Below are 15,140 nucleotides of genomic sequence, written 5' to 3' on the forward strand. Positions count from 1 at the left end.
ATACTCACCACGCATAGGTTTAAATCTTGGTTGGTTGAATACAAGGCTACCGTTAGTTTCAGCAGCAGCAGCCATTCATGATTCAATGAACATAATATGTAATGGTCCTTCCACTGAAGTTGTCTTTTGGATATTTATTATTAGTGCAATTGTAACTGGAATGTGTCATTCTCCATGACAATATCACATGAGAGATTGGTGAGATAAGCAGTCTATCCATAGAAGCATGGCTGAGGTTCATGTCAGCCTATGAAATGTATTTTCTAAATGATTATGCATGTAGATAATTGGCACAAGCCATTATGTTTTATGTAAATGGCGCCTAATGGGTTAATGAGTGACATAATGGCGGAAGAACAGCACACGAATGAGTAAGGAAACAGTTAATCACACGTCTTGTCAATCGTGCGTGCTAACTGAGGGCTCGAAGCTACAGAACAATCTCAGTCCAAGATTTCGATGGGGCCTATCCGTGGTCCGTTAGCTATTGACTCGGTTTTGCATAGGCTATTTAGGAATTTCAAAGCGGATTTGATCCAGTGCCATAAACATGTAGCCTAAATAGCGAAACACATTGAAAAGTTGACAAATGTTACACTATCCACAATAGCTTATGCTATTCATTTTCAGCAATAAACAGCAAGTTAAAACATGTGATTGACATGTTCTGATCTATAGGATAAACTAACAGTTTAGCACGACATTATGTAGCAACATCTCGAACGATTGCCTACTGTAACAGTTCAGTCAAATGTTTCTGTTACAATCTAGAAAGAGCTACAGTGAAAGGATACTGGCGATGTGGTTCGACACATTGTTGCACTGAACGCTATACTTTCAAAACCAACATAATTATCACTATAGAAGAGAACATCAATGATGCTCAAACTGGATGACGCGTGAGTATAATTTCACACGCACTTCGGCCCTGTTTGAACCGGGAACTGTGCGATTGCAGTATTTTGATAAACCTTCAAATATGACCTGCTTGATAGTTACCTTTAGAACGCGTATCCCCGTTCCGACACGGTTTCCTGTACCGTCGCCACGACCTGCAGCTTGATTAGATCCCGCTTCGTAGACCAGTGTGTCCGTACAACCCCTGCTATCTTCGACAGCACCTTTTTTTCGCTCCATAACGGTGCCATTGACCGTTCCCGGTATATTATCTTCTTCCTTCATTTGCATGTGTATATTTAACTACAAAAGAACGTGGAACATGACTGGTAAATTCCAATACATGCGGCAGCTGAAAAATCCCATTCTCTTTCGGTGCGACGCCATAACGACTCTGAACCTCACCGCTGTCAGATTGGGTCTATCAATAAACATTAGAGAGGCAGGGTAACATATTATTCATAAGGCACTGCCCATTTCTGAGTAGAGGCGTACTGAATTATTCATTAGGTTTCCAAAACACCTATTACACGTGTGCTTTGCCGCATTAACTGTCTTGCGATTTTGATTTAATGCATGACATTTTAATTTCACTCAATGTAGGCTGCTCCTTATTGCTGCCCTAGAGTCTTATGATACTTACATTTTGAAAAATGAGATATATATATATACACACACACACACACACACACACACACACACACACACACACACACACACACACACATATAAGCACTCATCAAATTATTCATCACAGGGAATCAGAGTAGCCAATATCCCATTTCATTATGGTCTGAATTGGAACAAGTATGTTAATGACAAAATACCCTGTTAAAAAGGCATGTCAGGATCTCTCAATAAGGCAGGCCTGGGCTAGGGGTATGTTAAATAAATGAAACATTTTTTTAAAAGTGGAACGAATGAGAGGCAACCAAGGCACTCATGTCTCTTCAGGGTCATGGAAAAGCAGTATAGGGGGTGGGTCTGAAACAGAGCAGATTCAACCAGGCACAGTTGAAGTCGGAAGTTTACATACACCTTAGCCAAATACATTTAAACTCAGTTTTTCACAATTCCTGACATTTAATCCAAGTAAAAATTCCCTGTCTTAGGTCAGTTAGGATCACCACTTTATTTTAAGAATGTGAAATGTCAGAATAATAGAGAATTATTTATTTCAGCTTTTATTTCTTTAATCACATTCCCAGTGGGTCAGAAGTTTACATACACTCAATTAGTATTTGGTAGCATTGTCTTTAAATTGTTTAACTTGGGTCAAATGTTTTGGGTAGCCTTCCACAAGCTTCCCACAATAAGTTGGGTGAATTTTGGCCCATTCCTCCTGACAGAGCTGGTGTAACTGAGTCAGGTTTGCAGGCCTCCTTGCTCACACACGCTTTTTCAGTTCTGTCCACAAATTTTCTATGGGATTGAGGTCAGGGCTTTGTGATGGCCACTCCAATACCTTGACTTTGTTGTCCTTAAGCCATTTTGCCACAACTTTGGAAGTATGCTTAGGGTCATTGTCCATTTGGAAGACCCATTTGCGACCAAGCTTTAACTTCCTGCCTGATGTCATGAGATGTTGCTTCAATATATCCACATCATTTTCCTGCCTCATGATGCCATCTATTTTGTGAAGTGCACCAGTCCCGCCTGCAGCAAAGCACCCCCACAACATGATGCTGCCACCCCTGTGCTTCAGGGTTGGGATGGTGTTCTTCGGCTTGCAAGCCTCCCCCTTTTTCCTCCAAACATAACGATGGTCATTAAGGCCAAACAGTTCTCTTTTTGTTTTATCAGACCAGAGGACATTTCTCCAAAATGTACAACCTTTGTCCCCATATGCAGTTGCAAACTGTAGTCTGGCTTTTTTTATGGCGGTTTTGGAGCAGTGGCTTCTTCCTTGCTGAGTGGCCTTTCAGGTTATGTCGATATAGGACTCGTTTTACTGTGGCTATAGATACTTTAGTACCCGTTTCCTCCGCATCTTCACAAGGTTCCTTGCTGTTGTTCTGGATTTGATTTGCACTTTTCGCATCAAAGTACATTCATCTCTAGGAGACAGAACGCTTCTCCTTCCTGAGCGGTATGATGGTTGAGTGGTCCCATGGTGTATATACTTGCGTATTATTGTTTGTAGAGATGAACGTGGTACCTTCAGGCATTTGGAAATTACTCCCAAGGATGAACCAGACTTGTGGAGGTCTACAAAAAAAAACTGCCGACTTCAACTGTATCTTTCAAGAAAGCACCATTCCCACTTGCCTGTTCCTTCATGACTTCTCCCTTGATTTGTCCTCTTGAGTACTGAACTTATAGCAATGTCCAGCCAATGGGTTCATCAGCAGACATCAATATACCACAACTGTAAAAGCAAACAGGTGTGTTAGTGGTGCATGAGAAATTCCTGTCACTTCTATTCCATCTGGACCACTGTTGATTGACTGCCATGACTTAGCGTCTTCCACTAAAGTAGTTTGTTAGGCTCACAGAAAATCAACTCAACTACCAGCCCACACTAAGGCACTTTTAACAGCTTGGACTTGATAATGTTCCTCAAAAGCTAATCAAGAATCACTGACCTAAGAAACTACTCCCGTGGAAACAGATACTGGAACAGTTAAACTTCGATCTGCATTCTCCTCATTTGTACGCTGCTCCAACCTCACTGTGACTCAATCTAGTTCAGTAGGACAAGTAGCCTATGTATACTGAAACATGTCAGGCTATGTTAAGCTGAAAATATCTGTAGGTCTATTCTAGATCAGTTATGTAAGTGAACCCCATTTGTAACTATACTCAACAAAAATATAAATGCAACATGCAACAATTTCAAAGATTGTACAGAGTTACAGTTCATAAAAGGAATGTCAATTGAAAAATTAATTAGGCCATAATCTATGGATTTCACATGACTGGGAATACAGATATGTATCTTTGGTCACAGATACCTTTGAAAAAAGTAGGGGTGTGGATCAGAAAACCAGTCAGTATCTGGTGTAACCACCATTTGCCTCATGCAGTGCGGCATCTCCTTCGCATAGATTTGATCAGGCTTGTGACCTGTGGAATGTTGTCCCACTCCTCTTCAATGGCTGTGTAGTTTCTGGACATTGGAACACGCTGTTGCACACGTTGATCCAGAGCATCCCAAACATGCTCAATGGGTGACATGTCTGGTGAGTATGCAGGCCATGGAAGAACTGGGATATTTTCAGCTCCCAGGAATTGTGTACAGATCCTTGTGACATGGGGCTGTGCATTATCATGCTGAAACATGAGGTGATGGCGGTGGATTAATGGTATGACAATAGGCCTCAGGATTGTGTCACAGTATCTCTGTCCATTGAAATTGTCATCGATAAAATGCAATTGTTTTTGTTGTGTGCAGCTTATGCCTGCCCATACCATAACCCCACCACCACCACCATTGGGCATTCTGTTCACAACGTTGAAATCAGCAAACCACACAACGCCATACACGTGGTCTGCGGTTGTGAGGCCGGTTGGACATATTGCCAAATTCTCTAAAACGGCGTTGGCTTATGGTAGAGAAATGAACATTCAATTCTCTGGCAACAGCTCTGGTGGGCATTCCTGCAGTCAGCAAAACATGAGATTTCATCTCATGAAACCAACACTTTACATGTTGCGTTTATATTTTTGTTCAGCGTATAAGAGTTGATAAATGAATGAGTCCAGTCAAAATTTTGTTTGACTTTTTATTTATACTCTTGATCATCATTTCCTCCAACCCAAAGACAATACACAGCATAAGTCTAAAATATCCCATGTAGTTTACAGCCTCTCAGCTTTAAATCATCGACATCATTATTCATATTTTCAGTCCATTCACACCCACCTTGAAGACATGGGACTCTGATTCAGTTCAAAATGTTAAACCTGTCTGGAAACGGGAATTTCAAAAAATGTTTTTTTCCTCCCCTTCTCAAATCAGATATGTTGTCGTATAGTCGGGATAAATCTGAGGGTTACATATACAGATTCTCTTTCAAAAGTACAATGGACGCTTTATGATTTCACAGGGAAAGGGACAATAGTGGCTAAAGTCAGATGCGCCTTCAAACCCCTTTACACACAGAGAATTCACCTGGCCAAATACAGAAGTAAAAAACAATTACATCCGAATGAGTGGTGTGCACTTTTAACCCCTTCCACCACCACCAAAAAAAAAAAACCATCAACATTTTCAAATGTACAACCCAACAAGGTGGTGTGTTGGATTTGTTGAAAAATGTGACCTTTTCTTGCATTTCAAAAAGAGGATTACATAGAGTAGAAATGACACTATTTACATTGGTTCTCACATGCAGCTCAGATGCAGCTCAGAAGTTGTGAATTGAAATCCTTGCAGCCAATTTCATGTCCTACCAGGTGACTGCAGCAAGACATGCCAACACACTCTGAGATATTTACCCACACACACAGGCTGATTAGACGAACAAAACGCTTCAAAAGCTGCTCAGACCTCTGAAGGGTTCTTTCCTTTACAAATGTCCTTTTTAAGATGCAGTGTCCAAACCAATGGGATTTCACCTTCATATGCATTTCTCATTTAAAACTATATGGGGGCACTGTATCCTTCAAAGCGTTAACTGGTTAAACATGATAGATGGAATCGAACCGATAAAAACAAAATTCAAGACAAGGTACAAGTATGAGATGTCTTAACCTTCCCTACAGCCTTCTATCTTGACCAGCTCCCCCTTGTGGAAATGAGCTCACAGCACAGCTAACATGCAGCTTCAGCTCAGTGTTATAGTTGTGTCATATCACAAGGACAAATTAAGCAGCACTGCATTAAGATCACAGGTCTCCTGAAAAAAATGCAGACACAAAAAGGCCATACACACAGCAGAGAGAGAGAGATCAGCCTCACACTTCAGTCCTGATTTTTGAATTGGATTTCAATAAATAGAAAGGATCATATTTCAACTACCCCGGTCCCTGTAACAGAACCAGGCCTATTCTCTGCTCTCTTTGAGCCGTACAAACCGGTCCATAAGACGGGTTCCTTAATGCAGTCATCAGGAGCGATGAACAGACCCAGTAAGAGTGGATGATGACAGGCAGCCAAGAGCACCTTGTATCTGTCAACCACATGAGAGGACAAGGCCTTACTACTTAATGAACCATATCCACCACACAGATTAAACTTCTCAAAGCCTGAAAATACTCAGGATATTCAATCCCCACCTTACAATAAAGGTATGTGCAACAGCATCACAAGGGTAAAAAAAAAAGACCTCCCTCAACACTTCAGAGAAACTCTGGGCCCATTCTCACATCTCTGAAATCCAATACAATTAATGTGGGGAGGTGAGATGCCAGATGAATGGGGAGAGAATCTATAGGACCGGAGAAAAATACAGAATGAGACTTAAAGGGGGCCAACAATGAGAATAGCTCTCTTAGAAGGACCATGTGCACTGTAGGTAGGTCATCCGTCCATTAATTAGCGTGCATGTCTGACAACATTAATTTTCTCCAATTACTTTTGCTGGGGAGAGAAAAAGGATAAAGCACATTACAGGCGAAGGGAGGCGTTACAGCGTTTTAGCAAGATGCCTACTCCTTTTAAGGGACATATGAAAACAGATTTGGCCTTTCTGAGGACCACGAATACCAACAAGGTGCCACCTCGGTCACTGTGCAGCACTGTGCTCAGCTCAGACCTCTCAGTAGTACAGTACATCACTCACAGACAACACCAGTTCTGCCCAACCAAACCTTAAGAGGACATCTATAGAAAACCAATAGCAGCCTACTCACCCACTAAAATCTGCAGGAAAAAAGATGCATCCAAACTTATGAAGAGAATGCAGCTCATTTGCATCGTTTCAAGAGGATTCTTTTTTACATATATGTATATAATTATAGTCCTTAGCTAATCTGTATAAGTGTTCAAATGGGTTTTTATTTCATTTGATCATCTTTTGTTGTTTCGTTTTACAATAATATACAATGTACAGGCAGACGATTATATATCTTTTGCGATGACTGATGAAATAGGGAAGTCTTTCCTTTAGGCCATATTGTTGATTAAGATCTACTCAGACAATATACACCGTGAGTAAAAGGAAGTCTTAGAAAATGGTTGGTATCTAACAAAAGGGATGAAAGAAAGGATATTTGACAAATCTTAAAAGCCCTCAATATATACAGAAAAAGCCAATATAGCATTTAGTCAAAAACAGAAAGTTAATAGAATGAAATCATTTTCTCCATATACACATATCATTGCTCAAAAATATTTCCAAAGCTTATTTCCAAAGCTAATAGCATCTCCGATTTGGTCACAAAAGTTTGATAGTGTAGCATAGTGAATATCAATAAGCATATAGTGCGATTGAACATCTGAAGGTCTGAACACATACAGCATCATGGGGCAGCTAAGCGTGTTAGTAATGAGATGTCCTACAGGTGCCCACTTGATTGCAGATCATACATAAGACTAAATACAGCTATCCAGGTACTGTACTGTTGATAGTTAAACAGGAAGAGAAAACATTGTGAGGTATTCAGGTTAATGTTTCCGACAGCTTGGTCGGGATTCTGATTTGGAGAAGTATGACAGCCAAGGAATCACACCAGTCACCACACGCCAAGCTACACTGATATCCGACTACATCATTTCCACTCTAAATGCTAGAAACTCAGAGTGTTAGATGTCTCTAAAATAAAAAAGGGCACATTCTTCTTGGACTCCTTCCTTCCATCCAGCCTGTCTGTCTTGCCTGCTCTCTAGTCAGGATATTACCCACAATAAGCACTCCCTGACACACAAACCCTCTTCACACAGATCAGATGAGACCAGTTCAGGGACTTTCTATCTAGTTATGTCAAAAGGCACATCATTTTGATATCAGGCAATAATGTTTAAGTCAAATCAATGCAAAAAAAAATATATATATATCATTCTACCACAAAAATAGTGCCAACAAAATGGCCAGCGCCCTCAAAGAGGACAGCCACAGAAAAAGACTGCAAAGAAAAAGCATTCAGTGCATATAACTACATTCAAAATAGACTTAATGTACATGTACGTACGTGTCGTCTCTAGGCTGGCTATGTCCAGCCAGGTTAATAGTCTTAAAAGAGAGACGTTTTGACGTCCCAAAGCTGTGAATCTTACATTTCAGGCTGTTTGTTCAGATGCATGGAAGATCCAGAACTTCCAGAGTAAATGTATTCAATGAAACTATGTTTAAGGATTTGCCTTTAACTAAGATGTGTCTCAGACCCGCACTGATATACAATATCCATATTGCTTCAATAACCTCAGCTTGATCTAAGCAATTAACCGTTGAATTTAACAAGATGGCTTGAATAAAGTGTAAATAGTGCCCATCTAGGTGGGGGAAACGGTGCTATACAGGGCAGTCAAACAAAGTAGAAATGTCCATCCTCTAGATTCCACCTCAGAAAATAAACTTTTTCAAGATAGCGGCGTACTATGGCTACCAAACTCCTGACCAAACTAAAGAAAATGGTACCATACTGTGTGTTTACCAGCCCATGACAAACACAATCTAGCCTTCGAAATATGTACTTTAGCCATTTACAGTATCTCAACCCTGCTGAGAGGCCTCTCTGGCAAACCAAGGTGAATGGGATTCAAACAACTCAAACTGACTTCAGAGAAAACTGATGTAATTCAAAACGACTCCACACATCTTTTGCCTTTTAAATCACTCATGAGATGGAGGGTCAAATGAAGTTAAAGACCCAGAGCACTCATTCATTTTGGGGTTAAAACGTTTCTGATGCCAAAGTTAATGGATATAAAAGAGCAGACCCAGTACAACTGGAAAAAAATCATAATGTGAATGTATGATCTCAGTTAACCCAGGACTAAAATCTCACGTAATTTGGTCAGCTGTAGTTGTGAGTCCATACGTGTTAGAAATTGGGAGTTCCAGTTTGCGAAGTCTCTACCCTCGCAAAAGGAAACTCTTAACCAAAGCCCCCCACTTCCACCAATTTCCCCACACAAGCGAAGCAGTCGAAGTTTAAGCACCGCCTTCGGCCAATCCTGATGCATCCAAATAGTCAGTGACGAAAACTGATTCTACGCATTCCATCCTGACAGATTCTTTGGTTTACACCCAGAATCTGTTCACGAGAGATTAACCTTTGTATTGCAACCGAAGACCTTGCATTTGAAGCATAGAGCTGGATATCTTTATAATAGAATGTGCTATAGTCACTTTGGAGACCAAACTAGATGAAATACTGAGAGCCAAAGTACTCCAAGTTTCCAAACCCTATTTGGAAAGTGGTGAATGGACAGTGTGCAAATTTCATAGAGTTAATTAAGTTGCATCTCATTCAGACTTGAAAATAGGTATAAAAAAAAAAATACCCATCTTAAATTCCTGTAAGATTAAAAACATGTAACAAAAGAAAAAACAGACTGCTTAAACAAGTGCTCATAGTCAACAGCTCTTTTCTATGGTGGCTTAGAGGGGTGGGCGTACCACAGAGAGTGCCATGTGGGCGTACGTGCATTGAGAGGGCGAGGAGATGGAAATAGTGACAACTGCAAAGCAGACAGATTGAGGTGAAACCAATCAAGGAAAAGAAGGGTTAGTAAATTAATACATTTTCACATATTTCTGGTGATGTCTATCGTCATTGCCGTCGTTGTTGTGGTTGTCGTCATTATGGTCTTCATACCATCTTTTTTTTGTGTGTGTTTGACATTCCGCTGCTTCCCATGCAACCCCAGGGCAGCAGTCTGCAGTGATGTCACAGGGGATCAGTCTGGGTAAGGGGGGAGAATCTTTCCCATAGTTCCCTTGGCGGGGTCTTTAAGAGCGAGAGGGCACGGTCATCATTGCCAGGACTGAGGAGGGAAGTTGTTGACCTCGGCCAGGTCTTGGACAGGTGAGCCTTTGTGGGTGTACGTCAGCTTGACCCTCATGCGGAGTTGTTGCTGTAAATCAATCATGAGAAAGACATGTTTATTAAAGCAATATGAACTACTCAATGTAGAGCTGAACTCTATAGAAGCCCTCTGCACTAAGTTCCTCTGATCGCACCAATAGATCAGGAAACTGAATAAGAATGTGAGGAAGATGAGGACAAACAGGAACATCTCTTACCTTCTGTGGGTTGAGAACTCTGATGACCTGTGTGACACTTCCCTGGTTGAGTGCTGGGACAATATTACTGCTAGGGGACAAGAGCTGCAGCTGGAATGTCTGAAGGAGAGGGACACAGAGAGCGTAAAAGACTGCTCCTGCCAAGTCTGCTTCGTAGGACATACGCCTGCATATTCCCAACTTTCACTAAGCTGTACATTGCTACAGGGGTCAATCATAGAACCACACATATATTTCGTAATATTACATAGTTATACAAATGTGACTGTCCAGTCATGGCTCACCTTTGGTACTGCAGCCTGGAAAACAAACTCTGTCATGTCAGCCTCGGTGGTGTTGGTGGCGTGGATAGTGATGACTGCTATGTTCGGGTTCGGATTGGCCCTCTCAAAGGTGAACTCTATTTTCAGGCCATTCTTGCTATAAGCTGTCATGGGGGGAATAGCTAAAGACAAGAACGCACAAGTCAATACCATTCAGAGTGAAAAAGTAATACCAAACATTATAACCCCCCAAAAACATTGTAGGAACTTGTATAAGGTCACATTGTTTTAAAAGGGATACATAGGACACAGTACTCCACTTGCTAAACAACATGGGAGAGTGGTTGGCTTTGGATCAAAGCTTCACTTACGAGCGCTAGCTCTCACCTGCTGAAATATCATTAAACAGGGGCTGTGAGGAGAGGCCATCCAGGAGGAAGGGGGGCTGGGAGAGGGGCACAGAGGGGGCAGGAGCTGGACCACCTAGGGAGGGGGACAACAACACTGGGGGTTCAAACAGGGTACAGGGAACAACACGCAGACATAACAGTGATACCACTGGTGATAGTTCACAAGACAAGTTGATCCTGACCAAGTCAAGCAGGATGTGGCGTGACTAATGTGGTTACTTTATGAAGGAAGGTGCAGGGAGGGTGACAGAGAGAATAGGTGGTGAACAGGGAGACACTGCAATGAAAGAGAAAAGAAGAAACCAATCAAGTTGCCCTGACCAAGGTTGGTCCACCTGTGCTTTGGGCTGGAGAGAGAGCGAGAGAGAGAGAGAAAAAGAGCGAGAGATAGAGAGAGACTGTGGTCCTACCAGACAGTGAGAGGTCCCCCAGTAGGTCGAGCAGCTCTCCTCCAGCCGAGGCAGGCTTGGTGGGCAGGGTGGTTTGGATCACAGGCACCACATCATTACCTCCCAGCAGGTCTAACAAGTCATTAGCCTGGAACAGAAGAGAAACCAAATAATAAAGTACATGTAGATTGAACCTGTAATACAGGTAGGATTTGTAGATTGAACCTGTAATACAGGTAGGATTTGGACAAAACAGTGCTCTGAATAACATCTCATTTACACTTTGTTTTAAAACATGACAGATGGTAAAATATTTTTTAACTCAACTCAGAACTCTACAAAGGAAAATGTAGACTGCTTCATATTAATCTGTAGATTGATATGCCCAGCACAGTTTAATTTCCCTACCAGCAGGGGTCCTTGTTTGAACAGTGTGTAAAAGCATTAGCAGACTCACTGATTTGTGGACTTTCACCACATGAATAGAAATCAAAACTTAAAGAATGTGTGTGAGTGTACGTGCATTTGTGCGTTTTAAAGAGCTTAAGGGCTCGATTCAATCCGTATCGCTGAAGATATGCGCTATAGCTCAATAAAAAAATATAAAAAATTACGCATCAGCAAAGACTGCATTCACGGTAAAAGCTGCTGCATTTGTCAGCTCAATCATAAATTACTTTTACATTTCAATTGCGTCTAACACTGAACTGAATCAAATGTTGATCCACTGATTCAGCAACATCGTCTGTGACAGAAAACCTCCCATCAATGGTAAATACAGATTTGTCATGTGACCTTGCCCTCACCTGGTTGGCTGGCTGGGTGACTAGGGGCGGGTGTTTTGTGTCAGGCACCGAGGGCTCTGTCTCCCCATTGGTCTGCACGATCTCTGTAGGGCCATTGGAGGCTGTTTTCTCCATGATGGGCATTCGCTCTAGTAAGGCAGGCCTTCAGAGAGGAAGATAATGAGATGGGGGGGAAATAGGTCAATTTCCTTGACAAGGGGAAGCACCAATCATTTCTACAGAAAAGTGCTTGGAATGAATGGGAATACATTTTGAGGCATACTCACCTCATGTGATCATATTTCTTGAAAAGTGCATTGTACTCCACAGCTCTCTGTTGCAGCTCCACGTCGATGCTGCTGCCGTATATTGACACCACCTTCTTGATTCGGCTGGAGATTTTAAGACAAATGTTAACCTCGAGTGTGCATCCTGCCATCCATTCATTTCAAAGCTAAGGGATATAAATCATCATAACCTGTTGGATATTCTCTCTGCTCAATACAGATGGACTTACTTGACACTGCTGAAGCGAGTAGACAGCTTCATGATGGCAGTGAGGGAGTAACCCCGGGTTACAGGGGTGGACAAGTTGGACACAAGAAGACCTTCCAAAACATCCAGGACTTCATCCTCTGTCACCTGTTGCAAACAAAGGGGGAGAAAATATACACATCTCAACTTCTTGAGGTCGGCAGTGCACATAGACATGTTGTGTGTAAAGTTCTAGATGAAATAGTTGAGGTGATTGAGTGCTTCAGGAGGTCTACCTGGATGGGCTCCTCCTCCTCACACTGTCCAGATACCAGCAGGTCTCCATACTCCCCTATACACCAGGATGACACCTGGACCAGTGGTTGCTATGGGAGACAAACACTTATAGATCAGATTCACTGTAACCAGTCCTCCTCAGAGAGGACGGAAACATCCGCACACTGTTTGCTACTTCCAAATGTGATCTTTAGTGATCCAATAACGTTTCAATCAACATATTCATTGTCAGGTTCCTCTTATTTGTCTGGTTACTGGGCTGTTTCAATGTGTGTTTTTCTCTCGGACCTGTGAGATGTCATCCAGCAGGGCTTTATAGAGTCTCTGCACCGTGTAGGCATGCATCTCCACACTGTTGGTGATGAGCTGGATGAGGTTGGGGACAGAGTCGTCTCGGACATAGCTCCCCGCCTGGACACAAACAGGTTTTAAAAGAAACCCGTCTCAAAATGGACAATGAGGCAGATGATAATTTTTGTATAGGGTCAGCCACAAAAACACTTTCAAGACAAGACACCAAGTGTCTAGGATGGTAAAAAAAGCAGCTGTTGTCAGATATGATGAGATCATCATTTGTAGTTCAGTCGATGGATCACTCAAGGATTCGTCACTCAACAGTCAAGCATAATTATTTATTTCACCATTGTCTGTGCAGAGAAAAGTATTTGATGAAATTATACATATACCGTTGTCAGGACTCGCATGATGGTGTCAATGTGCCATCTTTTTGAAGGCGCATACCTGTGAAACAGAACACGCATCAGTCACCTCTGCATTACACTGAGCGGAGGATCATATAACCACGAACTGAAAAAAGTTGGACTGAGGTTTATGCTGTCAGAAAATATATGGTATCAACAATGTCATGTTCTGACGATGGATCACTCATTTTATCATCACACAGCATTTTAGTAAGTAAGCCACACACATTAACCGGAGGATGCAGAAACAATAGTTAATCATTGGAGGTGCTTGAGGCCACTGGCTGTAATCTATTCTCTAAGTCTACATTCCTAATGCAAGGAAACTGAGGCATTCAGTCAGGATCTGTGTCAGCAGCCCACAAGCAAAAACTGCTGCTGCCATGGCCTCTCATGCAATCACTACTAATCCTTCTATTACCTCTCGAACCACTACTACAACTGCTGAGCAACGGCCAATACAAACAAAATGAGGTGGTAAAGACCTACAAGCCACGGGATAATGTTGAGAACGGTTTCACATGGTGCAACTCCTTAATGTTGCTATGGAACTAGCAAGAGCCTTCAGATTGGCAAAGCCTGATCTCTACGGATCTTCCTAACTGGACCACACCCATGAGCCTTACTTCTCTGCAGCCAGGAAGACTCCGGATGCACAGTCCGCTTTGAATTCTGGGTCACAGGAGTCCAGGAAGTAGAGCAGCTCCTTCATCATGCCTCGGATGTTGTTCCCATTCACCAGGGCGAAGCTCAGCTCCATCGCACGCCTAGCGAGGAGATGGGAGAACGATAAGACAAGGAAATCTCTACATCTTCTGACCCATATCTTGTACAGAAATGTATGTACAGTGACTAGCAGTGTGTTGTACTAGTGTGTTATGTACTAATGTCTATACTGTATGTCACTCATGTTCTCATTTAGGTGTAGGTCTCACCTCTTGATGGACACATCCAGGTCTTTTAGACAGTCCACAATGGTGCTCCGATGCCTCTGCACTGCATTGTGGTCCGTCTGTACAGTCTTCAGTAGGGACGTCAGTGCCACATATCTTGAGGGTGGACAAAAAGACACCATAAAGTCACATTAAGTGTTATATTACCTGGGACTTCGATGACCTATGTTCAGATCATTCAATGAATTAGTTCCCCAAGCGTGTTACCTAATATTTTTGTCATTGTTGAGAAGGAAGCGTCCCAGTATGTTGATGGCCAACACCCTCAATCCACTTTCTGATTTGATGTCCATTATGGTCAGTACTGTCTCGTAGAGGATTGCATTGCCTACATTTTTACTGGTCTCGGTGTTGGTTGCCACCTACAAGGGCGAAGAAAACAGTCTGATTGTAAGGCCATATCTCTAGGGCAGTTTGCCTCGAGTACTACTGATTAACCTCTCTCACCTGTGCAAGAATGTCATTCATTGCTTCACTTGAGTCGTCATCACTCTTGCCCAGAATTCGCAATAGTCTCAATATCCGCACCTGCAATGAAGTCAAAGGGCATCACGGACTGGCCTAGCCAAGTTTGTTACAGAAGATCAAATGATTGGCACGAAACACAAGGTCAAAGGTCTCACCTGCAGGAAGGGGTCACTGATGCCAGACACATCGTGCTCAGGAGAGTATCCAGACATGATCAGGTTCTTCAGGATTCTCACCAGCTGTGGAACCAACTACAAAAGACCAACAACAGGAGAGGTGCCATCAAGGGTCAAGGTCTTTATTTCTAAGGAATCGGTGTCCTACCTTGTTACTGAAATAACTTGACATAGTATTTTGTAGAATGTGCAGTTA

General features: G+C 42.2%; 2 protein-coding genes across 5 annotated transcripts in view; both read right to left on the reverse strand.

The window, feature by feature from the left end:
- Positions 1-1,307, reverse strand: part of LOC106587330 (PH domain leucine-rich repeat-containing protein phosphatase 2) — a 44,945-nt gene extending 43,638 nt beyond the window's left edge. The window contains exon 1 of the mRNA XM_014175614.2: positions 1,000-1,307. Within this exon, the coding sequence (XP_014031089.2) occupies positions 1,000-1,188 (189 nt within the window). The 5' untranslated portion in view covers positions 1,189-1,307. The remainder of the gene's footprint in view (positions 1-999) is intronic.
- A 3,301-nt stretch (positions 1,308-4,608) lies between these two features.
- ap1g1 (adaptor related protein complex 1 subunit gamma 1) overlaps positions 4,609-15,140 on the reverse strand; it is a 29,282-nt gene continuing 18,750 nt past the window's right edge. For all 4 annotated transcript variants that reach the window (XM_014175616.2, XM_014175619.2, XM_014175617.2 and 1 more), the window contains 16 exons: positions 14,924-15,019; positions 14,748-14,828; positions 14,508-14,662; positions 14,283-14,396; positions 13,974-14,114; positions 13,333-13,387; positions 12,935-13,057; positions 12,646-12,735; positions 12,393-12,517; positions 12,163-12,267; positions 11,897-12,038; positions 11,112-11,238; positions 10,679-10,774; positions 10,313-10,473; positions 10,029-10,127; positions 4,609-9,859 (listed from right to left, as the gene is read on the reverse strand). In XM_014175616.2, the coding sequence (XP_014031091.1) occupies positions 9,758-9,859; positions 10,029-10,127; positions 10,313-10,473; positions 10,679-10,774; positions 11,112-11,238; positions 11,897-12,038; positions 12,163-12,267; positions 12,393-12,517; positions 12,646-12,735; positions 12,935-13,057; positions 13,333-13,387; positions 13,974-14,114; positions 14,283-14,396; positions 14,508-14,662; positions 14,748-14,828; positions 14,924-15,019 (1,812 nt within the window). In that variant the 3' untranslated portion in view covers positions 4,609-9,757. The remainder of the gene's footprint in view (positions 9,860-10,028; positions 10,128-10,312; positions 10,474-10,678; positions 10,775-11,111; positions 11,239-11,896; positions 12,039-12,162; positions 12,268-12,392; positions 12,518-12,645; positions 12,736-12,934; positions 13,058-13,332; positions 13,388-13,973; positions 14,115-14,282; positions 14,397-14,507; positions 14,663-14,747; positions 14,829-14,923; positions 15,020-15,140) is intronic.

The sequence above is a fragment of the Salmo salar genome, chromosome ssa11 (assembly GCF_905237065.1).
Source record: "Salmo salar chromosome ssa11, Ssal_v3.1, whole genome shotgun sequence".
Taxonomy (NCBI): Eukaryota; Metazoa; Chordata; class Actinopteri; order Salmoniformes; family Salmonidae; genus Salmo; species Salmo salar.